This window comes from Megalobrama amblycephala, linkage group LG11, assembly GCF_018812025.1.
Source record: "Megalobrama amblycephala isolate DHTTF-2021 linkage group LG11, ASM1881202v1, whole genome shotgun sequence".
In the NCBI taxonomy this organism is placed as follows: Eukaryota; Metazoa; Chordata; class Actinopteri; order Cypriniformes; family Xenocyprididae; genus Megalobrama; species Megalobrama amblycephala.
In genome coordinates this window covers 10,898,970-10,925,535 of record NC_063054.1, presented here as the reverse complement: position 1 = coordinate 10,925,535, position 26,566 = coordinate 10,898,970, and the positions used below count along the sequence as shown (strand labels likewise).

Genomic DNA, 26,566 nt, shown 5'->3' with positions numbered 1-26,566 from the left:
CCCTTTCTATAAAAGAGCAGCTGTACTGAACCTCTGATGCTTTAGAAACATTTGGACGACAGCGCGCGTTACTGTAATGCAGCCTCACACACACTACACTAGATCCAGTGCAAAACTATTAGTGCTTCAAGGCTGCTTTTTTCTTATTTAAAACCAAATGTATGAATAATTACAATATGCAAATAATAAAAAAGGAAACAGAAGGCATGGAAAGGAACGGAAAGACGGAGATGAAAAGGAAAGAGGAAAGAACGAAACGCAACAGAAAGGAAGGGTAAGGGAAAAGAAAACAAAGAGGGGGAAAAAAATGCATTCAATGAATAAAATATCAGGATAACCAGAGATTAGCTTTAACCTATTTAATCCCACCCACCATTTGTGAGGAAAAATTACTTTTGAGTTGAAAGGGTCTAAAAAGAAGTTGTTGCTGTATTAAAATACACAGCTTTGAGCACAAATTAAGGCAGACTGAATTTCAATTACGTTTGACGACTTTGTTAAAAAAAACAAAATTAAACCACTGTAATCGTGCGCGCGCACGCACATCAAATCGAACGTGAGCGCTCATGTAATCTGAAGCTCATGGAATTATGCAGTGTCGGAAAGCGTGTACGCGGAGGTTCATCGGGATGAACAATCATTTTCCTCCAGCGTAATTTTACCGTTGACAGTTTATCACACATACACATATGTTCAAGGTCTATTTTTAGTTAAGCCTTTATCCAGAATACCTTTACAACTAGCTGTAACTAAATAAACGTAATCACGTGATTTACAGTAGCACGATGTTGGTGAATTAAAAGAATAATGTTAGTCAATTAGTTAAACAATCGTTCCAAATGTTTCTGAAATAGGTTCATTTGGACCCGAGCAGATATGAATGTTCAATAACGGGAATAAACTGTTTACAAACTCTTTACAAGACATAGCCTATATGTGGATTCAGATATCTAGAATGTTGTTTTAAAGGGATAGTTCACCCAAAATGAGAATTCTGTCATCATTTACTCACCCTCAAGTTGTTCCAAACCTGTATTAAAGGATTAGTTCGCTTTCAAATAAAATTTTCCTGATAATTTACTCACCCCCCATGTCATCCAAGATGTTCATGTCTTTCTTTCTTCAGTCAAAAAGAAGGTTTTTGATGAAAACATTCCAGGATTATTCTCCTTATAGTGGACTTCAATGGACTCCAAATGGTTGAAGGTCAAAATTACAGTTTCAGTGCAGCTTCAAAGAGCTTTAAACGATACCAGACGAGGAATAAGGGTCTTATCTAGCAAAACGATCAGTCATTTTCAAAAAAAAAAAAAATAATAAATGTATATGCTTTATATAAACAAATCTATTCTACTTACGGAACAAACGCAGCCCCAGTTTCATTTGTTCCGTAAGTAGAATAGGGAAGGTGTAGGACATACAGCGTAAGATTTTTAAGAATACGAAAGTGCAGTTTTGGCGGAACCACTTGGAAGGCAATCATTTGTTTATATAAAGAAAATATATTTACATTTTTAAAAAAAATGACTGATCGTTTCTCTAGATAAGACTCTTATTCCTCGTCTGGTATCGTTTAAAGCCCTTTGAAGCTGCACTGAAACTAATTTTGACCTTCAACAGTGGAGTAAATTATCAGGAAAATTTTATTTGAAAGTGAACTAATCCTTTAATTTCTTTCTTCTGCTGAACACAAAATATGATATATAGAAGAATACTGGTAACCAAACAGCTGTGGGGCACCATTGACTTCCATAGTGTTTTTTTCCCCACACTAGGGAGTCAGAGATGCCGTCAATGGTTTGATTACAAATATTCTGCTAAATATATTCTTTTGTGTTCAGCAGAAGAAAGAAATTAATACACGTTTGGAACAACTTGAGGGTGAGTAAATGACAGATTTTTCATTTTTGGGTGAACTATCCCTTTAAATCTGGTTATGGCATTTAGGTTAAAGTCCCCCTTGTGGTGAAAATCAAGTTTTTAATGTGTATGTGGTGATTTTAATATGCTTTGAGACAAACAGTGTGCAAATTCATAGGTCAACACGATTGCTGAATATTTTCTCTTTAAAACTGCAGTGGGAAAAAAAAGATGGTTTGAAATCGCTGGTGTCTGTGACATCACAAACATGTAACCAATCATGTCAACGAGCCGACTGGCTTTAGCATATCATTAACTCACCGCTCATGGTAGTTTCAAAAGAAGCCAGGTTATCCCAGTATATTTTTCTGTTGATATGAAAAATCGTGTAGATTTAGCCATATGGCGGCTGTATGATGTATATTAATGTTATGATGAACTATATGCCTTTCTCAACTGACGTTCTGAGTTGATCAAAGCGTTTGTAAGGATACTGATTGATAGAAGGCAGCTGTCTGACTCTGAGATGACAAACATGGTTTGTGTAACATTAGCAACACTGTATAGCAGCCGTTTAATAATCTAGTCAAGCAAAAGGCCAATCATATTAATTACATCACGTGTCAAACGTTATGAAAGCGATAGTGCAGCATTTACTTCAGTAAGTTGAATCAGTCGATCTTTGAGCTTGTGAGAGTGAGTGGAGGCGGGGCTTATTAGCATATTTATTGATCCGTGTATATTAAATGAGTCAAGGGTGTAGAGTTACATTCAAGCTATCTTAAGGCATTAATTTTTTTTTCTTCACAGGAAAAACATGTTTAAATATGTAATTCTGGTGAGCAAAGATAAGTTTTAAGGGATAAAATTATTGACTACAGGGGGACTTGATGTGTTTATATGACACTTACATACAGAATATCACCAAATGGTGATTATTATCAGAATAGGCCTATTCATGTGCATGCAAATGCAGGAGAAATGGAAAGCAACATTGAAAAACAACTATAGTTGAGTTTTCAAAATGGGTAATTTTACTGAAAATAATTCCAGTAATAAATCATCATCAAAGAAATCTCAAGCCTCAGACGATAATTTCAGATAATTATTATTAAAACAGCATGGCGAAAGAAACTTTTGTGATTTTGAAAAAAGTTCAGAGATAAAATATTCATTTGTGCTAGAACAAAGTATGAAGCATTCAGGGAAAAAAAACAAAAACAAATATGTGTGTGCACTGTTTGATGATGTCTATTGCTCTGAAATTTGTCACATTCCTTTCACTGATGTTTCAGCTGCCAACGTCAACAGAATGATGTTCAAGCATGTAGGTTTTTCCAGCTACTTTTTGTTTGTGTCAGGGACAAAATGCATACCATTATAGACGAACCTAGTGGTCCAATCCAGCAGTCCAACCTTACATACAGAAAATAAAAGCACAACGACACTGACAGAACCAGCCGCGCTGAACGATTTTAGACTAGAAAAGCATTTCTGGCAAGATTTTGAAGCTCTGTTGTGTGTTACACTTGTTAAAAATTCCAGAATCCAATAAGTCAGGCACAAAAAAGAAAAATACAAATCAAAAGCCTCATATTCATCATTTACCACATTTACATGCTTCTGCATATTAGAGAACAAACCTGTGTTGTGTGCTTGGTAAATGGTACTTGCCAAATCAATATAGTAAATGACATAACTTTAAAAAAAAACAAACCCTAAGGAGGCAACAGGCAGCCAGTTTCTTGGTTATTGGTTACATTTTATTCTATATACAGTAATTTGTTATAAATATAATACATCATTTTTTTGTTTTTCAGAAAAGCAGTCATGTAGATACATTTAAATAACAGTTTGATCATAGTAGTGGAGATGACAATGAGAGCTGAGGTGGTGGGAGAGGACGATTGGTTTGTAGAAAATTAAAAATTTCCAGAGAAAACAGCACAGCCCACCCACACAAAGATGCACAAACAAAAATATGCTCTCAAACTGTGACTTTTATCCTCTTACAGGTCCTTAAAAGTCTCTGCCGTTTGACTGGGCAACAAGGATCCTGCCGATTCCTCACTGGGTTACGAACATTAAGATGGCTCCTCGTTTGGACTTCACCAATCACACTAGCTTCTCGTAAGGTGATGTTAAGTTGCAGCCTGGCTGAATAAGGCAGAATACGCCATCCTTTCAGCAGCTGCAACGTTCTCAACCGCAGCTCATCGGGTTACAGTGTTTCATCTTCTGGTTTTACGATAGCACTGGAGATGTTTTTATGTTACTGTGGCAACAGATCGCAGTGGACAACCGTGAGATAGCCAGCAGGGCAGAATGAGGCAGAGATGCATAGCCATTTACATTACCACATGTTTGGGATCTTGAAAAAAAAAAATGTAGTTCTAAAAACAAAAATATTTCATAAAACAAGCAAAAATCGTCAAAAAAAAAAAAAATACGTCTGACAGGAGAGATAAATTAACATGGGATCCAGTCACGCTTCAGGTGCATTTAAGACAAAACATCTAGAGTCTGTTTGTGTTTAGCTCACCATGGCAAGCACATCAGATGCAGTGTTAAGTTGAAATATTTGTGTTCAAGTCTTTTTAATTACTTATCTCTCTCTCAATTAGATTTTGCTTAAGCAAGAAGTAGAAAAATCTTGGACTCCGGTCCGTTTCATTTATTTAGGTGGGCTGAGAACAGGTCAACGTCACGGAGTTACTCAAACGCTGTTGATGATAATAAGCGCAGGCATGGCGCTCTGCTGGCTGGTCTCACACATAGCGCTGGTCTGTGCCAACTTGGCGAAAACACGAGGTGTGCCCAAATTATAAACTCCAGCCTGGAAGAAACAGGCTTTCAAGGAAAGCGTGTACACCTCTTGCGCTTGGAGTTGCAACTTATATTGAGTCTGGCCCAGCCAGCTAAAAGAACCATGCACTTCCAGAGACTCCGGGCTGCATGAAGAGACAACGAGAGTGTGAGACAAATACTCTCCATATTTATAACACTTGGACTTTAAGGCCCCGGTATACTCACAGTGAAGCTGTTTTTAGTTCTTAGCTTAGTGGTAAAAAGTTCGAAATTCGTGACCAGTGGTATACTGTTAGTGAACTGCTGAACATGGCATTTAGATGAATATGTACAGTGCAATGAGTACACCCCATCTGAACAAATACAAAAGATGTATTTTCTTTATGATCTCTAATACAATTCACGGAAAGATGGCAAAACTAAAACGTATAAAACGTATACATAATAAAAACTGAGAAATATATGTCATTAATAGCCATAAAATAAGTAAATTAGCCAATTTTGTTTAAATTAAGGATTGCAGAAATGAGTACACCCTATATTTAATTCAACAAATGTACAATATTCCAGCACTTAGTATGCCCTCCATAATTTTGAATATACTACTCTAACCCTTCTTGACACGGAGTGTACAAGTTCATGACAAATTGTCACATCTGTCCTGTTAAACTCCTGGATGATGAATGTTCATTAAATGCCCTGATCTTTAATGGGGAGTGCTGCTCAACTCGTCTCTACAGAATCCCCCACAGGTGCTCAAGGGTGTTAAGATTGAATGCAATACATGTCCACAGAAGGTTTTTCACCTTTCCAATGCATATCCTCATTGTCATGTTGAAAAAATGCCCAACAATGCAGGGAATGAGGAAAGCATGACAGCACTGATAAAGCACAACTCCCTCACACCTTCAGCACTCATACATCCCTATATAAGAGCTTTACTACCACTGAACTTTACTGTGGGAACCAGGCACTTCTCACTGTACTCCTCCTCTAGCAACACCAGAACATTTTGGATGCTGTTGGATCCAAAATGATTGATTTGGTCTCATGAGACCAGAGTATTGACTTCCAGAATCTATATTTTGTAAATATGGGCTTTGGAAATGGCTTAGTGACTTTATTGTGCTTTGGCTACAGTAGGTAGTTCCAGTGAGAACAACAATGCATGTCATTTCTGCAGGCTGCATCTTACTCTGAGAGATAAACAGTCACTCTTTTCATAGCTTTTGCTGGCTCTGAGACACTCGCTTGGTATTTCTCCTGCTCTTTGTCTAGCAAAAAAATCCCTCATCCCTAAATGAAAGCTTAAAATGAAGGCCTGATTATTTCAGGGGCCTTGTCACAAGTCCATTGTTTTTGAATTTCTGTGTTATTTTTGCAATATTTTCACTCTTAAAACAATGATTTGGTAATCCTCTTGTTTCACTGTCCTCTTTTGTGCAAAGAAATAAATCTCCTGATAATTCTCTCTCAAATGGTTTCATTGTTGTCAGCATTAAGTCTGAGAATGATTCAGTGGGCTAACAACACTTTTAATTGTCAAGAAATTACTTCTCTTTAAATGTTTTGGTTCAACATACTTACCTGTTGATCAAACATTGCCTTAAACTTACACCAGAACATTTTTATTTTGTTTTATTTATTAACTTTTAGGAGGGTGTACTAATTTTTGCTACACAACATTTTATCACCTTGATAAGAATCTTATTTTCCTGAATAATTTTGACATGCTTCTTTGATTAATTGATTAAGCAGACTTTATATCTCTAAAGAACCCTAACATGTCTTCTAAGTGATTGAGTAATTGCTGACTTTGAGAAGGGGGTTTCAGAGGGGGTGTACTCATTTATGCTGTGCACTGTAAATATGTGCTGCACACTTTCAATTACAATATAAATACAACGAAAATGACAGCGGTGAGAAAACAGGAGTTAAAGGGATAGTCCACCCAAAAATTATTTATTCACCCTCAAGCCATCCTAGGTGTATATTTTCTTTCAGATGAACACAACTGGAGTTATATTAAAAAAAGTTTTATAATAGGAGTGAATGGCGCTCCTGATTTTGAAGCCCAAATAAGTGCATCCATCCATACGGCCCCAGGGGGTTAATAAAGGCCTTCCGAAGCGAAGCAATTGGTTTTTGTAAGAAAAATATCCATATTTACAACTTTATAAACTATAATATCTAGCTTCCAGCTAACGGCTGTACACATCGAGTTACGGCGAAAGAGTAATCGCTGACACGACCTCTTGCAGTTCAAACAAATAGGGCTGGGCAACAAACTGAAGCTCCTCTTCTCTTATATCGAAATCCTCCGACATTTCTATTTAAAAACTCTCAATTTAGACTTCTAATTCATGACCGTTGTTTTGTTTTGCTCTATCCTCTGTGCTCCAGCGTTCGTCAATACATCATGCGTCAGAGGTTACACTTCAGCTGCAAGTCAACTTGCGTACGGATGTTTGCTGCAAGCTGGTTATTATAGTTTATAAAGTTATAAATATGGATATTTTTCTTACAAAACAAGCATTGCTTCGCTTCAAAAATGACTTTGTAACCCCCTTGGGCCATATGGTTTACTTTTATGATGGATAGATGTGCTTTTTTGGGCTCTGATTGTGTTCATCTGAAAGAAGATAGTCATATACTCCTAGAATGGCTTGAGGGTGAGTAAATCATGGGATAATTTTCCTTTTTGTGTGAACTATCCCTTTAAGAAAGCAACTGATCAGTGATGTGATGTTTGCACCAGCTCTTTAATTCGGCAGTTCAGTAAAGTCACGTCACATTTATTTAGGCTATATAGCAATAGATTGTTTAAAAGCAAGCAGCTTTACATTATTAAACATGAGAAACTGTCAGTATCTCTTTCAATCAGATCTATATCATAACTCTCCAGCTCTCTCAACCTCGACGGACTGAAGCGAAGAAATTAAGATTTCCACGTCAAAGAAGGTGGAGCCTCAGAGCCAAAAAGCAATCACTTACCTATTATGTCACTTCAACGGACCAACGGTAGTTCAAAGGTGTTTACCAGCCAAAGCGAACTTTACCGGAAAGTCTGCCTTGGCAAGCTGTTTCGAATTCCCGAATCAAACACCAAACTAGCTTTGTTTTGACCTGATTTTGTTCAAAATGACGTCACACAAGTTAGTATTTCGATTTCGCTTGAAGTATATCGGGGCCTTTAGTGATCAGGAAAAACTGAGATGTACCTGGTCGTTTTATGCCGCAGATCAATGATGACGTCTACCTGAGCCAAGGAACAGTTGGACAACGTCAGGGTGACTGGTACCATACATAAACTAGAGAAGAAAAGGAAAAAATGTCAGTAAGTACAGCAAGACTTGAAAGATGGGTATCAGATGTAGGTGTAATTCTTGAAATTTCTCCTCTTGACGCAGTGCAATGTGCATCCTCCACAAAAGTAGGACTGCACGATATATTGAAATAACATATCGAAATGTAGGGTGAATTAAGGTTGACTGGGACACTTTTTTGATACTGATATTGAGAAAAAGTATCTCCATCAACCTGAATTCATCCTACATATCGTGATATGCAGAGTGTAACTGCTTGCGATTTCAGAATGATTTTAATAGGCTACTTCAAAAAGTTGCGAAAAGTCAAAGTTTTAGGCTGATACATATAGCAGACACACAGTTATGTTAAAATGCCTGCCTTGGTGAGTATTCATGTAAACAGTCGGTAATACAGTATACCTGCTGCTGTCTGTCAGAAAAAGAGAAATTCAATCACTGCTCTTGATTGAATAACTTTTGTAGCTTTAATATGAATTGTATATTTAATTAATGTGAATAACTGTGCAGTTTTATTTCTACATTTGATTATTCATTTTATGTATTGTTTCTTACTTGAATGCTGTTTATTTCATTTGTATCTTTGTTCTATTATTTGTAATTGATTTGTGACATTACTTTTTATGTAATGTTAAAACACTGCTGTTCAAGGTGTCGTGGTGATGCTTTCTTTTCGCAGAAAGAATGTGAAACATATGTATTGGTTATATCAGTTTATAGTCTTTAAATATACTTTAAATTGATTTTCCACACTTATAACATTATCGTATTGCATACTGAATATCACATTATTTAACAAGTTATCTCATACCGTGCAGCTCAACACAAAAGCAAACCAAAAACAAACAGTTTATCCTTTAATTTAAAAAAAATGCACTAGAAAACAACCTTTCTTGCATCTCATGACCTCATATTGGAACTCAATAAAGCGTCCAAGTTTTCAAGCCAGACAAAATTGATTATTTAATTTTGTGATGTAAGAGAGAGCACTCTTGACTTTCATCTGGATATTACTTTGATCAATGGTTCTCATAACTTCTGTTAATCCCATACTGGTGCACAGCAACTTTAAGTCATTTGTCCTGAAGCACAAATATGGATGGACTACACCTCTGCGCCTCTTGAACCTCCTGAACATTCATCTCATAATGCTACAAGATGTTTGGTTCAATTTCCTGGCAAATCTTTCTTTATGTCGGTGCTGTTGCACAGTGGGATGTTTTTAGGTTTTAAATCTTGTTCCTATCTCCCTCCCCATCCAAAAAAAAAAAAATAAATAAATAAAATTATATATATATATATTTTACATAATATATATATATTATGTAAAAAGCATATATTTTGTAAAAGCATGTTATAGATTTTATTTTGAACGATTATGTTGTAACTTGTAACATTTCATCAAAATGTCAACTAGATTTTCCAATGAAAAGGAATGCTGAACTTCTGAGATCATTTAGTCTGCTAAAACTTCGCTCCTCCACAATCGACCTCAAGCTCACATTCATTTTGAAGTGCAATGCACATATCTCAAAATTCAATCAACAACTGATGAATAGAACCAAGTCCCGCCCTACATCATTTTTCTTTTCCGATAATTACACTCGCATGTACATCACATTACGGAACAAAAGATTTGCTGCTATCTCAGTTGCATCTCAGCTTTAAGTACTTTTTTCCAACTGTGGGTTTATTTCAGCTAGTGTGATGTGATATGACTGAAAAAAAAAAAAAAAAAAAAAAAAAAAAAATACAACTACAAGCCATTTGTCTGTTTACACTAAGGCCCAGTTTACACCTGTTATTAAGATGTGTTTTGGTCGATTGGATCACAAGTAGATGAGGGAGACACATACCCGTTTACATCAGGTGTTTCAATCAATCTCTTTTGTCCACTTGCAACCACTTCTGTACCGATTTCTTCGAGGGAAGGGTCTATGGTCAGGTAAATGTATGGGTTTTTCAGATATTTCGGTCTAATGGCCAAATAAACTAGAGCAATTTACATATGAATGCGCACGGAGACAACAGAAAAACATAGGGAGAGTATCAGCTTTTGTTTCTGCTCTGACAGCCGCAAGACTGGCCGAACGCTGTGAGTGTGTGTTAGAAATCAGGAATGGTGAGAGAACATTGTGCTTGGTATGTTTTTCATCTTCAATCCAAACTTGGGTCTTCAGCCAACAAAGTTTAAATCCCGTCTGGTTAGCGTGCTTCCCATAATGTTAGGTCAGTAGGCGAAGAGTAGATGGTCTTTTGCGGCTGTTCGAACACATTCGACCACATGAGTGTCTACATTACGAAAGCAATCCGATCAAATATGTTTTCGACTACCTTTTGAATTTGTCGAAAGTGGACAAGCTCAAAAAGTTTTACGCACCGTTTCCACTTGTAGTTAGCGTCGTCCATTGTGATCCGATCGACCAAAATGCATCTTAATAGCAGGAGGAAACAGGGTCTAGAAGTGACTATGCTGCATTACGCAGTCAATCTGAATGTATCTGATGTGCACTATATAGCTATGCTGTGTGGGATTTTTGGCCAATGAGATTTGACTGTAGGTAGTGCCACCAAAATAGAAAGCAACAAAGTGAAAAAATGTCCTAACACTTGTGTTTGGTTAGGTCAAAAAAAAATTGACAGGAAAGAGCTTTTAGTGCTTGACAGATTTGTTTAAGACACTTTGTAAGGGTTTAGAGTGGCAAGGACTTGGGTCTATCCATCGGTTGTTGCTTGGATGAAGGAAGATCTTAATTTGAAGATCTCATCTTGTCATTGCACAAGATGATTTTGTTATTTTCACCAGAAGTTTGGACATTTTGATTAAAGATTATGAGCATGGACAGATGAATCATTTGCAATAAGATGCATTTAGAAAATAGATGGCGAGAATTTCCATTTCATACCGACTTGTGTTGCTTGTGTGAGCTTTGAACAGTGATTCATCTCGAATATGTTTTGCATTTAGGTTAGTTTGACTGAGGACAGGCCTTTGTTTCTCACAGAATGACCAAATAAATTTATGCGAGCACATTCGCAAAAATCCAAAGCTATGAGTGATGACTGAGTGCTTAGAGTGCCATAACCTCGACCTGGTCCAGTTTATCTCAATCTTTCACACTTTAATGCGAACACACCTACTTTCCGTGCACCACTGCAGAACTAGGCCAGACAAACGCTCCTGTGGGCGTAACTGGGCATTAGTGTACGTCTGTGCAAGTCTTATCACCTCTGAAACACAGTCAGTGGATTTCGGTAAACCAATTCAGGTCTCTTTGAGGTTTTTAAGAGTGTTTGTTTGTGTGCGCTTCACCTCTTTTGTGGGAAGGGATGATCATAAGACTCTGGGTAGTGGAGGCAGGTCTTTATGAGGTGGGAAAGCTGTTCCAGCGAGGGCTTGCTTACAGGAGGTGGAATGTCAGGCTTGAACTTCAAAAGCACCATCTCCTGAGTTTCCTAAAAGACAAAAAGCAGAAGTTTTATTCAATCGGAATTCTGAAAATAGCTTTGTTAAAGAAAGCTTTTTATTTGGTTTAAAGTGCGTACATGGCTGAGAGAAGGAAATGGGATGGATGAGTCTGAATGAACGTAAAAGGGAGAAAAGCACGTGAGTGTTTCTATAAAAAGACTTTGAGATCAACACATGTGACGCCGTTCCCTCATGTGAGGGACTTCCTCTGCCATGAATGAGTGTTGCTATGCAACGACTTGCAGAGACAAATTTTAGACTGGATGGAATCAGGCCCACCAGGAGGAGGGAAATAGAGGGGGGAAAAATGAATGAGCAAAAACAACAACGGAAATAACAAGTGAATGAATGAAGAGCTGAGATGGAAAAAGAACTTTTGAACCTAGAAAGAGACGGTTTTAACACTAATGACTTTCAAAATGAAATTTTAAAAATTCTACTCATCTGCAAGTCGTTTCAAACCTTTATGACCGTCTTTGACCGTCTATTATGCCCCTTTTTACAAGATGTAATATAAGTCTCAGGTGTCCCCAGAATGTGTCTGTGAAGTTTCAGCTCAAAATACCCCACAGATCATTTATTATACCATGTTGTAAATGCCCATTTTTGAGCGGAAGGAAAAACATGCTGTTTTCATGCATGTATCTTTAAATGCAAATGAGCTGCTGCTCCCTGCCCCCTTTCCAGAAGAGGGCGGAGCCTGTGCAACTCATGCCTCGAATACTCTGCCAAAAACTAACAAAACATCTGTTTGGTTTTGATCATCATCTCTATCACGGTCACACTAACGTGACATTGCAGTTCTTCGTCATCATGAAAGTTTATTATCTGCATGCGTTTTAAAGCCATATCAGTTTAAACTTCTGAAATATCATCCAAAGCATTTTTTTGTGGAAAATGTGATACATTTTTTTTCAGGATTGTTTGTTGAATAGAAAGTTCAAAAGAACAGCATTTATTTGAAACCAAAATATATGTACCATTATAAATGCCTACTGCCACTTTTAATGCATCCTTTCAAAATCAAAACTTAATGGCCCCAAATTTTTGAACAGTAGTGTGGGTTTGGAATGACATGAAGGTGAGTAAATGATGACACTGTGTTATTTTCTGAGTGAATCGCTTTTTTAATGCACAATATCATACTTGGCATCTACTACACTTAGAACGCATAGTCATCAAATCAGCAGAGAGCTGTCATTTTGTACGAAATACCCACACAGAACTTTCCAATTTCTTCACCATGCTAATACCATATATTAAATCCTTGTGAACACACACACTCTCTCACACACACACACACACACACACACACACACACACACACACACACACACACACAAACAGTCCTGCTTTTTCTGCTGGTTATTTTTCCCATTACAAAGCTACAACAGGCAAGATTATTCTCCGCAGTAAACTTAAGTAAACACATTAACCGTCTCTATATTAATCTACAGATTGGAAAAAAAAGAAAAAAAAGAGTAATCTCTAGTCTGGAAAGTCGGCACACAGGTCCAAACACAGACACACGAAGGTCAGAGCCTGTCTCTCTGTGCTGTCTGGCTCTCTGACCGTTTAAAGCACCTTAGGATGAATCCATCTTCATAAAGAGCCGGACTCACTTATAATGCTCTCAAAGTCACTTTGCTCTTGCACTCTGTCTCAGATGGAGAAAATAGAAAGTCAAATTATGAGAGGAAGACTTGAACGAGAGCCAGAGCAGAGGTCTCTGTATTTATCTTGTATTTGAGGGCTGTACTTATTATAGTGTAGGGATTTAAAGTACATTTATGTAAAGTATTGAGTAGCATCAAACAACCTCATTTGAAGCTAATTAGCAGGACACACACTGAAATTAAACTATCAAGGCCAGACACCTCACAAGGAAATTGTTAGATAAAAGAAGTGCATGGTGTGAAATGCTGAAAAAAGACGTCATGCGAAGGCCAAACATGTCCATCTGTCATGGGCTCTATTAAGTTTGATGTGCCTTAGAGGGTTCTGGGTTCTTCTGAAGCGCTCAAACATTCTAGTGAACCACTCTGAGACCTCTGAGAAAGTGTTAAAATCCACCAAATGTTCAATTTACTAAATGTCACAGAGTTTTTGCAAGGAACATAAGCATATTAAAGAGAAAGTTCACCCAAAAAGCACAATTCTGATATCATATGTGGTTCCAAACCAGTAAGACTTTTGTTCATCTTCAAAACACGAATTAAGCCATTTTTAATGAAACCTGAGATATTTCTGTCCATTCCACCAAAACTTTGACACTTCATAAAGCTCATACAGACATTGTAAAAGAAACCCATATGAAGTAACCTAAAAAAAAACAAGTGTGTCTGCCTACGTCCTGCAGTACTACAAACCACGCCCCTACAATGAAACAGCCATTCAGGATGTCATCAGAGCCCCTCCCGCTGATGTCATCACTAGTGTTGCTCTTCTTCTACTTCACCTTCCTTGTTTTTTAAGCTTCACTATCGCCACCTAGTGATGAGGCATACAGATCGTATAACATCACCAAACGCCATAGCCATATTTGAAGTCGATGAATGAGCGTTTGGATGTCATGCCCGATGTACTGCATTTATTATTTAGACCAGCTGTCCGTCACAGACTCCGTGACTTTGCCACTTCCTGTGGAGTATTTTTTTTTGCTTGCGACTAAGCGACTAATAAAATTTTGGACGACTAAGACTCTTCTCGTCGACTAACGGTTAGCCGACTATTAGGGGGCAGCCCTATTAATTTGACAGTATAATTTATTTTATGTTTTACTACATAGCTGTTATTTCAAAATTAATACGATTCGTAAGCAATATAAGCTTGTCTTACAAACATTTCATACATAAAACATAAAATAATTTGCTATAAATGATTGTTTTAGTCAATGACATCCACGCTGGTTTCATTGCGGGAGGCATAACTTCTTGTAGTAGGCATAATTTGCAGGGGAATGGTTTGTAGTACCCCTCTCCAAAAACATGATAGCTTCATATGATTTTATTCACATGCAGATCAAAATGCATACACAAAACTCATCAAATATGGTAAACAATCTCAACAAACCTCATTGGTTCTTGCACGTCAATCAAGTATATGTTTTAAGCCTCTGTTTACCATATTCGATGTGCTCTATGTATGTGCATGATATAAAGCGATCATGTCTCTTCAGAAGACTTGGATTAAACTACTTGATTCACATTAGTGTTGTTTTAGGCGGCCTTTTTTAATTTTAGTTTTAGTCTAGTCTTTGTGTCAAGCTGTCATTTTAGTTTTTATTAGTTTTAGTCACGTTCATACTTTTTTTTTAGTCTAGTCAAGTTTCAGTCGACTAAAAGTCTGAGCATTTTAGTCTTATTTTAGTCAGAATTATCTTTCGTCTAGTTTTAGTCGACAAAAACTGATGACATTTTAGTCTAATTTAGACGAAAATTTTATTTTAGTCTTTTTAGTAATGCAATTCTATTTAACCCAGTCAATATAGTTAGGTATCATAAAGTAAATAAGGTAGGTATCATTTGATAGAACACTTTTAAATGTTTTAGAAAATATAAATTCCATTACATTTGGGCATTTTCATGCTGAAAACTGATGATAAAAGACAATATATATATATACATATATTTCATTTTAGAATTTTTCATTTTTTTATTTGACATAGAATACCTCAGGAAGGCAATAAGATCAGAGAAATTATTTTTTGGAGATGCTCTCCTACATGTGAGCTGCATCTTTTTCAAATTTTGTGGTGATAAAGTGTTATTCATTTTTTCGAGCCAGATGGTGCCCACGGGCGGTAAACTCCGGTTTAGAGGCGAAATGGTTATGCATTAACAAGCTGAGTTTCTAAGCTTTAAGATGATACCTATTTTGTGTTATTCCACGTTGGAAAACGAACATGGATGGGTCCGGGAACATTGGATACACAATAGCCAAGTATGTTACATCATTCCATGAGTAATATCTTGTGATCAACGCAATATATTATGTTGATTCTGGATTCATTTTAAGCGTAAGAATCTGCTTTAAATAATGATGCGCATTTTATGTTATGTTATGTGCATTTAAGTTATGAGCACGTGAAACCTACATATTTACCTACATTTCGGTCCCTTTCTCTATGTCAAAGGAAGTGACGTCTCGTCTTGTTTTGGTTAATGAAAATGAAGAGACATTTTAGCATAGTTTTTATTTTGTAAACCACATTTAGTCTCGTTTTTATCCGTCAACAATATTGCATTATACATTTAATTATAGTCATCGTCACATGACCAGCATTTACGTTGCGTCTCGTCTCGTTTTCGTCATGTGATAAAGGTTCGACGATATTTAGTCATAATTTTCGTTGACGAAAGCAACACTAATTCACATGGATTGCTTTTACCATCTTTTTTCTAACGTTTTGAAGTGCCAAAATGTTAATGGAATAAACTTTCAATGGAAGGTGAAAAATCTCTTTAGGTTAAGGGAAATCAATGAAAAATTAATGACACTATACAGTAGTTTCCATCAATGAACTACTTTTTTGGCTTCCACAAGTATCCAGGAGTCTCCAATAAAATCACACACAGTGATGAGCTTCAAGGTCTGTGTCCTCCATTTTATCTATCCTTGCGCCATGAGCACCAAAGAAACTTCCTTCCAAGCTTCACCCTTCTTCATAAAAAAAGAAAAGAAAAAAAAAAAAAAAGCCAGAATATTCGTGCACTTTTCCCCACGCTGCAAGGTCAGGAGACTGAAATTATTTATTTATTCACATTCTTCAATGTGCCTTTATAACTACTCATGCCCTAGAAAAGTATCAAGGCTCTGATACACTCCTGACACATCAAGCACATAAAAACAACTTGAAGAGAGAGTGTCAACAAATGCTTTAACAATTCTGATGTCCATGACTTGAGCTATAACGAGAGATGAACACAGCCATGAATTAAAATCTCTTTGACCTCTCTATAATGAGTTGGTTTGATCTCTGATGGACCTAATCAGAAAGTAATTCACGAAAGGCATGCCTTCAGTGATTTAGCTCAGTGCTCAAGTGCGTTATCTTGAGTTAACCGTTTGCCAGTTGGGAAGAATCAAAGAATCTTCGGTGATGAATCAGTTCACTAAAATCAATAAAATTTGATTTCCAACCCTACTTTATGAGACTACATAAAAAGGTAATGATACACGGGGCAACTTTTTGAGCAATGTTGCTCGGGCACTTTCCCATTCAGAATGGGCAACAAATTTCTATCTGGATACTTTAGATCGAAATTTGTTAACCATTCTCAATAGGAAAGTGCCCGAGCAACATCGCTCGGTAACATTGCTCAAAAATTTGCCCCATGTATCATCAGCTTCTTCAATTTTCTTGCAGCGTCAGATGACAAGACATTTTAAAGTTATAGGCCAAAACTTAGACAGCCAGGTCATTTGTAGGGCCCACATAGGCCAGGACATTTATTTGCAATTACATTTAAAACATGTGCATAAAATATTATAAAGTTTTGAGAATTGTTACTTTGAGTTTGGATCTTTCACTGATACACTAAAAAAAAGGGCAATCTATTTATTAGCAAATCTCATTTTGTGTTCATTCAATTGAGCGCTTAACCTGAATGTACTAAGATGAGGACATCTTGTTTACACCTGGTATTAAGATGCGTTTTGGTCGATTGGATCATAAGTACACGAGGGAGAGATTTGTTTTCCACCTTCAAGCACTTCTGTCCGGATTTCTTCAAGGGGATGGTTTATGGATGGGTAAATGTATGGGTTTTTTCAGATCTTTCGATCTAATGGATGAAACTCACGCAATTTACATATGAATGCGACCAGAGATGACGGAAAAACACACAGAGAGCATCAGCTTTCGTTTCTGCTCTGATAGACCGCTCCGAATGCTGAGTGTGTGTGTTAGAAATCAGGAATGGTGAGCGAAGCCGACAAAGTTTAAATCCGGTCTGGTTAGTGCGCTTCCCATAATGTTTACACATTTGGTCAACAGGCGGAGAGTAGGCGGTCTTTAGTGGCTATTTGAACACATTCGACCACATAAGCATCTACACTATGAGAGCAATTCATTCGAATGCGTTTTTAACTACTTCAAAACATTTTAGACCATGTTTACACCTGTAGCATTGTCCACTTGTGATCCGATCGACAAAAACGCATCTTAATACCAGGTGTAAACAGGGCCTTGGTCTGTCAGTGAAGGACAATTCAAAACACACACAAAATATTATTTGGTCATATAAGTAAGTATACACTCACCAAGTCTCGTTGAAAAGATACAGTGGTCTCCTGCACTAGAGGAAGTGACTATATTCTCTATGGAGTGACGCTATATTTATGTACATTTATAAAGCACCCATGTGAAAAGCTGAATAGCAAAAGAGTGACATTGTGAGATATTGTGTACTGTAGGTGAAGTACCTCTTTCTGTGAGAGCGAGCAGGCCTCTTTGCCAATGGTTTGCAGTGCAACATGAAGCTGCCCCTCTAAAATGAGCTGCTTGTTATCCTCCACAACATATGCCTAAAACAATACATCGCATGATTAAAACAATGACATTCTGACCTTAAATCTTCAGTAGTGTCACCAAGCATTAATTACAACAAAAGTTCTGTGTGATAAAAGTGACGATTTTCTATTGACAGTAAAAGCCATTAACACCAGTAGTGTTAAAGCCCAGTGTATTGATCCAAAACCAACACTTGCTAAGTGCAAAATAATCAAGTCAATAAGTTTGGCGAAAAAACATAAGTTGCTGGTAATATTTTTAGGAATCATGTTCTAATAAAGGGTTTAAACCAGTCTCAAACAGAAATTTCCCAGGGGCCAGTTGAATCAGTTGAAGTGTTTACAAAAATTAATTATTAACTGTATGATGGATGTACTGATGGAAGGTGACATATTCCTATTGGAGGAACAAAAACTATATGCAGATTTGGACTGTCCATCTTACTGTTAAAAAGTAGTGCTGTTAACAGAATCATCATCATTAATCTCATGATTTCTGAACAGTCCTCAGGAAACAGAAAGAATAAGAAAGTCATATTATCAAATTTGTTAAAAGTGTTATTGTGCTATTAGGTAAATCATAAAATACTGCCTTAGACATTTAATTAATACCTTAGGTTAACATTGTTAACTCTGATAGTCCTAATAATTGTTTTATAGACAAATAAAATAACTTTAAAATTATTTAACCGCCCCAAAATATAAAAAATTAAAAATGTATATATTTTAGGGGTGTAACGGAACATGTATTCGTCCCGAACCGTCAAGTACAGACAATGAATACAGTTGGTCACAGGCGATCCACACTCTAATCCAGAAGGGGGCAGGGTGTGGTAATGCAATGTTGTTTGCTAACCGGCAAAACAGGAAAAAGCACAGAAGAAGAACAGATGATCTATGCATAGATATGTTTACGTGTAATCTCTCAACCAGTGTTTCAACCACAAAAACACATCAGTAAAACAGCTTGAGAATAATATATCATGTAGCATTACATCTACCTCAGGCAAGTCAATTAATGTCCACAGCATGTTAGTTCACTAGAGATCATTTCACTAAATATATGCACTATATTAGCTTATATATTCATTATATTTACTTTACCTGTTAGTAATGTCTTATTTAATATTTAAATGTGTCATGAAAACAAATTATGACAGTAACTGTGTGAATGATCATATTTCAAAAATGAATTGGAGTAGAAAAATAATTGTATAATTAGATTTTTTTTTTTGAGTGTTTATTATTATTATTATTATTATTATTATTATTATTATTATATCAAAAAATAAATAATACATTTAATAGTTTGGGCTCTGTTGTTAACTTACAACCTGTAATATTATAGTAATGTGCAAGAAAGGGCTTCCTGTATATAGTTTACAGCATTAGCTGAAGTAGATTTATTTTGTGTACTTCAGTACCGAGGTACTGATGTTTGTGTACTATTACCTTCCAAAGGACGATGATGTCAAGCTCTACTTCGCTGCATTTTCTGATGATGTTTGTAACATTCTCATCAATCCCGCTCTGAGGCGGGAGGTTGTGTCTCTGCATTTGACTAGCACCGCCAGCGGACACGCCTCCTCTCCTGGGTTCAGCAGGCAGACTCCTCCGGAAGAAAAAATCAGCACATGGAGTGGTAGAGCTGACAATCTAATGAAAAGAGGAAAAGGAAAAAAAGTGAGAAATATGCCGAGGACAATCGATAAGTCAGTGACACTTAATCAAGAAGTAATTCACGAAAATCATGCCCTTTAGTGGGCACTTCAGTGTTTAGTTCAGTGCTCAAGTGTGTTATCTTGAGTTCATCGTCTGCCAGTCGGGATGAATCAATCACTGATGAATTGATTCACTAAAATTTTATTTCAGTCAAAATTGTTGAACTAGCAGTGAGAACAAAAGGGCTTTCTTACTTGTTCATTGCCAAGGTTGAGGTCGGCAAAGGTGTATTTTTCTGCTGCATCTGAAGTAGCTGAGACATTGAGAACAATAAAAGTCAGCATGTTCAAACATCAGTGTGTTAACGTTTTCATTTCAAGCAGCTGTGATTGTGGATGCAAAGTCATATCTAGAAATATATTTGATAACACGTGATTCTATCTATCCAAGTTTATGCACATCGTCTAATAGAATAAGAAAATTGTTTGGAAACCCAGCTGTAGACACATACTCATGACGGATGCGTTTCCGTCGAAGTTTATGCAGCTGTCACATGATCTGCTAAGGATGAGGCTGTGAGGGTTTGTGTATATGTGCATGTACTGGAAGCCTTACCATCCTCTGTTCTGCATCTGGTGGCTTTGAAGCACAGCTTGCCCCTCTCCCTGCTGGCCAGCTTAGAGTCTGCAGACACAACATGAAATGAAGGAAAAAAAGATGAGCGTTCATCCACGTATTCTCAGTATCCTCAGTATCCCACGTATCCTCTATTTGATGCTCCCACATCATAGGCCCCAAAACAAAAAAAAAACAGTTTCGATGTCAGGGCCAGTTAATTAAGCAAGTTCAGAATTTCAAAGTCCATTGATGAATGCAAGGCATTTTCCTTGTTTCTTTATTATTGCTTCAAAGGACAAGTTTTAAGTAGGCACACATTAGACCACCTTGAACAACATATTCAGTATTACTGAATGTATATTCAACTTTGGTCACAATTGCATATATTTTCATAAGCCACATGACAGTTTTGTGTGTGTAAAGGCCCCAGTATACTCACTGGAAAGATTTATTTTATAAGATTTATTAAAAAGCTTGAAATACCTGAGGTATTTAATGCCAGGATTGCTTTATAAATTCTTTAGAAATCAGCTTTACAGTATGAAAAAACAGTGTTGCTTTCAATTAGAACTACTATAAAGCAACACTCCAGAGTGTCCATGTTTTCATTCACTCCGAACTGAATTCCCAAAACTGAATACAAACGAACTTTGTTTTGGCCTGATATTGTTCAAAATGATGTCACACCAGATCATTCCACCCCAAAAAATCATTATTTACAGAAATCTTCTCTGTCATAGCTCTCATATCTCATTTGTGTTTGTGCATATTTAAAAGGCACGATATGTACGATTTTTGGATTAAAATATACAAAAACGACTATAACAGTGTTATATATTTTGTTGACTTGAGTACTTGCATTATCCCAGATGTTTCTAAGAATGTTTAAATCCAGAGAAATAAGCAATTTTAACCAGACCATGTCCATGCTTTGCCTATCATTGACATCATGCCTGCGTTATCCTCGATTTCAAGTTTTGTGGTTCCATGGAAACACCAAAGACGCTTTAATACATTATATGTTTTATTAGACAGGTGAGCAACTGTTTGGATACATTTATGGACAGAAAACTAATCATTATAATATAGCTCAACACGTTTGAATCTCGTTTTCTTAATTTTCCGCAAGTACCATGTTTTTATGCCTCGGAGAATGTATCTAATATGATAAACAGTGGTGCGCTACTCCACATACACTTGACCAGAAGAAGCGGAAGTGGCGACTGCAGCATAATAAAAGTCCCGCTGCTCTCAAGCCGTGTGTCGTGCTCGTCTCTCTTAGCAATCGCTCCAGCGGCCTCGTTCAGCTCCCACAGCTCTCGGCCAGAAATCTTTCAGGTTTCGTTAAAAAACATCTTCATTTGTGTTTTGAAGTTGAACAAAAGTCTTATTGGTTCTGAATGATATGTCCTTGAGTACATGATGACAGAATTTTCATTTTTCGGTTAACAATCAATCCATCAGCCGTTGTAATAAACACATCAAACTTTCAGATTATATCTTCAGAACTCAAGGTCTTTCAATCCCACAGACTAACAACAAGGCAGCATTCATTATTTGTTTGTAGCTGCAGGTCCGTCCTCCATCATCCCCTCAGGTTAAAGTCACTCTGTTCCATCAAACTTATTAATTAAATAAATAAATAAATAAATAAAAACTACTGAATTAAAGAACTTCCAAAAGGCGATGGAGGCTTCTGTGTGAGACAGAAGACTGATTTTTCAAGTTCACACACTTAACAAGCAGACACAGATTTAGCCTTGGAAGTGTTGCTCTCGGTTAAAAATGCATTATTTTCAAGCCATGTGTTAATTTACACTTTCACATAATGCCATTTATTTACCCATCTGAAGGTGAAGCTATGAAACGAGCACATGCACAGGATTCAATTTGCAGTTTAGTAAGCCACTAAAGTGCATGTGGCTGGATGTTTCACAAACTCAGCACAATTTGAACATGACCTAATTTCATCTCAGCATTTCAGAGCTGCTGCATCACTCTCTGCAGGGTGTGTACGAGCTTGCGTTTCACACTCTTTAAGGTGTCAGTGCACCCATACAGATGACTCAACACAAACGCAATGTGAACCACTTTCAATGGGCCACTTAAAGGGGTGATGAACTGAGAAATCAAATTTTCCTTGAGCTTTTGACATGTAAGAGGTCATCATACTTTAAGAATATTCTGTAAGTTTTAGAGCTGAAAACTTCCTTGTTAGTCCAATAAGTTTTAATTGACACCAGACCCTGCAAACGACAGGATTTACAAAGTGGGGATCTATGACGTCAAAGGGCAGCAAGCACCTCCTCTGCAGAAGAAGATCAACGCCTACTTCATCACTGCCTGTTTAGCCCCGCCCTGCCTGATCTGATATTAATGACTCATGTTCAGTCAGATGATCTTTGTGTCAGTAAATCAAACCCTTGACTAAACGTCAACTTGTGTTGTTTCTCTTGGTAGGATGAAAATAATCTGTCATTTAATGGTAATTAAATTCTATAAAGAAAGCAATCAAAGAAAGCTCCCTTTGCAATCGTTGGAGCAGCGCACGCTGAAGCTGTCAATCAAACAGCGCGAGTTTATCGTGACTGACGCGCAAAACTCCCCTTTTATTCACCTTATCTTTTAGTTATATCGCGTTTGCACTGTTAGTGAAAATGAAAGCATTTGTTAGTGTACAAAAATTGAGTTGCAAGGACGAGATCACTGCTTTCATGCGCTCAACATTGTCTGTGATCGGCTACACAGTGTTCATCTCTGCAACCTTTCATGCCACGATCTAAATATAATGCCATAGATCTAAATGTAATGCAACACTTTTCACGATTAGTTAAGCTTGAGAGCTGTAATAGTAAAAACGTGCTACAAGAGAGAATAATACTTGGCTATTTCATATGCAAAGATGTCAGCCAATCACAGCAGTGGGCGTTTACACTGAAGTCTCACAGCAGACACGCCCCTTAAAACGGAGCGTTCAAACCAGAGGGCTAAAAATCAGTGTAGGAAAAATGCCTTTTATTTATAAATTATGACAATTTTGGATGTAAAAAGCATACTAACATTATAAGTGCACCCCAGGAAACATTATAAAACAATAAACCAATGCAGTTCATGACCCCTTTAAGGGCTGCTGGTCACAGTGTGTATCATTGTGTGTTTGTTGTGTTCCCAGCTTCTTTTGATATTTTGCCCGCCCTGCTGGCATGCAATCAAATTCCTCTTCATCAATATTCACAGTGCTGCCGGTATATATGGATTTATATAGGCAGATCGCCCTCTAAACAGTCACCCTGATTTTGCCGAATAAGACTTGTTCCTGGATCAACATACTGTATTTTGTTGATCCTGGAACAACATCCCTGTCCAAAGATTTAGTGTTAACCATAACCCTACCCTTAAACCTAACCCTACCCATCAATTATCCCTAAAATCAGAGTGAAATGATGTAAAAGCACCCAAACCTGGTTGTAAGCCTAAACTTGGTAAACTATAAACTTGTCCCTCAAATCTGATTGCTTGATTGGAATGTTGTTCCAAGATTAACAAAGATGTTGATTCAGGAACATGTTGTACTTTACACAGCACTTTAAAGAAAGATCTGTGTGATACTTCAAAGAAACTAGTACTAGAAACGTGCAAATCCACATATTAAAACTCACTAGTTGGTGGTTTATCTGAAGCAGGGGCTTTCAAAATTTTGAAACCAAGGTTCCCCAAACATCATGATTTCCCCTTTTCTAAAATAAAGGCAGTTTTCAAAGCGTTCCTTTAATTTTAAGGAACACTTTGAAAACTTTGAACATTTTTAAAATTAAAGGAACACTTTGAAGATCTCAATGGGGAAAAATATCATGCTGGATATCTATACTGATGTGGACTGGGTAATGTGTTAGGAACGAAAGGATGCCACATCATTTGATGGAAATGAAAATTATCAAACTACAGAGGACTGAATTCAAAGACACCCTGAAAATCAAAGTGAAAAAATGATGCAGCAGGCTAGTCCATTATGCTGAAATTTCTTTGCAGCAACTCAAAATGGTACTCAGTAGTTTGCTTGTATGCATGCCTGAAAACATCGGGGAATGCTCCTAATGAGACAACAGATGGTGTCCTGGGGTATTTCCTCCCAGATCTGGACCAGGGCATCACTGAGCTCCTGGACAGTCTGAGGTGCAACCTGACAGCGTCGGATGGGCCGAAACAAAATGTCCCAGAGGTGTTCTATTGGATTTAGGTCAGGTGAGTGTGGGGGCCATTCAATGGTGTCAATTCCTTCATCCTCCAGGAACTGCCTGCATACTCTCGCCACATGAGACCGGGCATTGTCGTGCACCAGGAGGAACCCAGGACCCACTGCACCAGCGTAGGGTCTGACAATGGGTCCATCCCGAAACCTAATGGCAGTCTGGGTGCCATTGTCTAGCCTGACCCACCACCATTCTCCACGGCTTCTCCAGACCCTTTCACGTCCGTCACATGCTCAGTGTGAACCTGCTCTCATCTGTGAAAAGCACAGGGTGCCAGTGGCAGTGAGCACAGGGCCCACTAGAGGACGTCAGGCCCTCAGGCCACCCTCATGAAGTCTGTTTCTGATTGTTTGGTCAGAGACATTCACACCAGTGGCCTGTAGGGCTCTGGCAGTGTCCATCCTGTTCCTCCTTGCACAAAGGAGCAGAAACCGGTCCTGCTGATGGGTTAAGGACCTTCTATGGCCCTGTCCAGCTCTCCTAGAGTAACTGCCTGTCTCCTGGAATCTCCTCCAAGCTCTTGAGATTGTACTGGGAGACATAGCAAACCTTCTGGCAAAGGCATGTGTTGATGTGCCATCCTGGAGGAGCTGGACTGCCTGTGCAACCTCTGTAGGGTCCAGGTATCGCCTCATGCAACCAGTAGTGACACTGACCGTAGCCAAATGCTAAACTAGTGAAAAACAGTCAGAAAAGATGAATAGGATAAAAAAAAAATGTCCGTGGCCTTCACCTGTAAAACCATTCCTGTTTTGTGGGTCGTCTTTGTCATCATTGTTGCCCATCTAGTGCACCTGTTGTTAATTTTATTAACACCAAAGCAGCTGAAACTGATTAAGAACAGGGAGTTCTTAATCAGTTTCAGTTAAGTAGCTCCTCTGCTACTTAACTGACCAGATCAATATTCCAGGATATTTCCCATCATGGGAAAATCCTTTAAAAGGACAAAGACAACGATATCGCTTTCCTCAGCGGACATTAAAACCGATTTTTTTATTAAGGGATATAACAAGGGATATAAATTTCATTTTGAAAGAAAATTGTATGGAAATATGAGATTAATGGCAATTATTGTGTCCTAGTGGTATCACAAATTTGCATCAAAAAAATCTAGATAAATTAGTCAGTTTCTGGCTGACCATTCTTCCAACCCTTAGAAGAAATATCTACACATGCAATCATACACACAGAAACAATTTCATCACCACTATGATCTCAGTCAGCAGGACCAGTTATATTCAGCACCTGAATGCAGTCACTGTATCCATAGTAACTAAAAAACCTTAATAAGTGCCAAGGAGAAGAATCAAAATCATTATTATCCTGAGCTCAAGATGAGATGAGTAGAAAGGACAAAAGAAAAAAAATACATATGATTTATGAAGGACCACCATTATTCACTTTTGGACATAGTGTGGACATAAACACATCTCCTTTTGTGGTGGACAGAAGAAAAAAAATGGTTTGGAACCCAATTCAATGTTTGGGTGAACTACTTCCTTTAAAGGAGCAATCCACAGTCTATCAAGCAATGTTGAGCAAAACACTTAACACCCCAGGTGGCGGTGGGAGGAATAAAAGTGACTGCTAAGAGACTAAGTGCATTTTCCCCAAAGCATTCTAGAGGATTCATACCTTTATCTCCCACAGGGTTGATGCACTTGTGTAGCCTCCATTGCCGACTGCTGCTGGACACCTGAACAATGTGGAACTCACGAACACCTGCTTCACTCTGAGAGAGAGAGAGAGAGAGAGAGAGAGAGAGAGAGAGATTCAAATCAACACATTCAAAAGATGAGATTAAGCTTATCTCCACAGAGAAATCAACTCAGATCACAGAGGAATGGGTGGGGAATGTACCAAGACCAGTGATTTGGGCTGTCAAATTAATATGCCAATACAATACTAATATAATATAGAGTAATATACACTACACTACTATATAATTTAGAGAGGGAGTAACTAATATAAAATAATATAATATAATATAATATAATATAATATAATATAATATAATATAATATAATATAATATAATATAATAAATATAATCTTCTAAAG

At 37.5% G+C, this 26,566-nt stretch overlaps 1 protein-coding gene across 6 annotated transcripts in view; it reads right to left on the bottom strand.

The window, feature by feature from the left end:
- Positions 1–3,601: 3,601 nt before the first annotated feature.
- Positions 3,602–26,566, bottom strand: part of trappc8 (trafficking protein particle complex subunit 8) — a 79,154-nt gene continuing 56,189 nt past the window's right edge. For all 6 annotated transcript variants that reach the window (XM_048208626.1, XM_048208628.1, XM_048208627.1 and 3 more), the window contains 8 exons: positions 26,142–26,238; positions 20,254–20,322; positions 19,893–19,951; positions 19,429–19,632; positions 17,890–17,991; positions 11,308–11,450; positions 7,890–7,979; positions 3,602–4,811 (listed from right to left, as the gene is read on the bottom strand). In XM_048208626.1, coding sequence (XP_048064583.1) covers positions 4,577–4,811; positions 7,890–7,979; positions 11,308–11,450; positions 17,890–17,991; positions 19,429–19,632; positions 19,893–19,951; positions 20,254–20,322; positions 26,142–26,238 — 999 coding nt within the window. In that variant the 3' untranslated portion in view covers positions 3,602–4,576. The remainder of the gene's footprint in view (positions 4,812–7,889; positions 7,980–11,307; positions 11,451–17,889; positions 17,992–19,428; positions 19,633–19,892; positions 19,952–20,253; positions 20,323–26,141; positions 26,239–26,566) is intronic.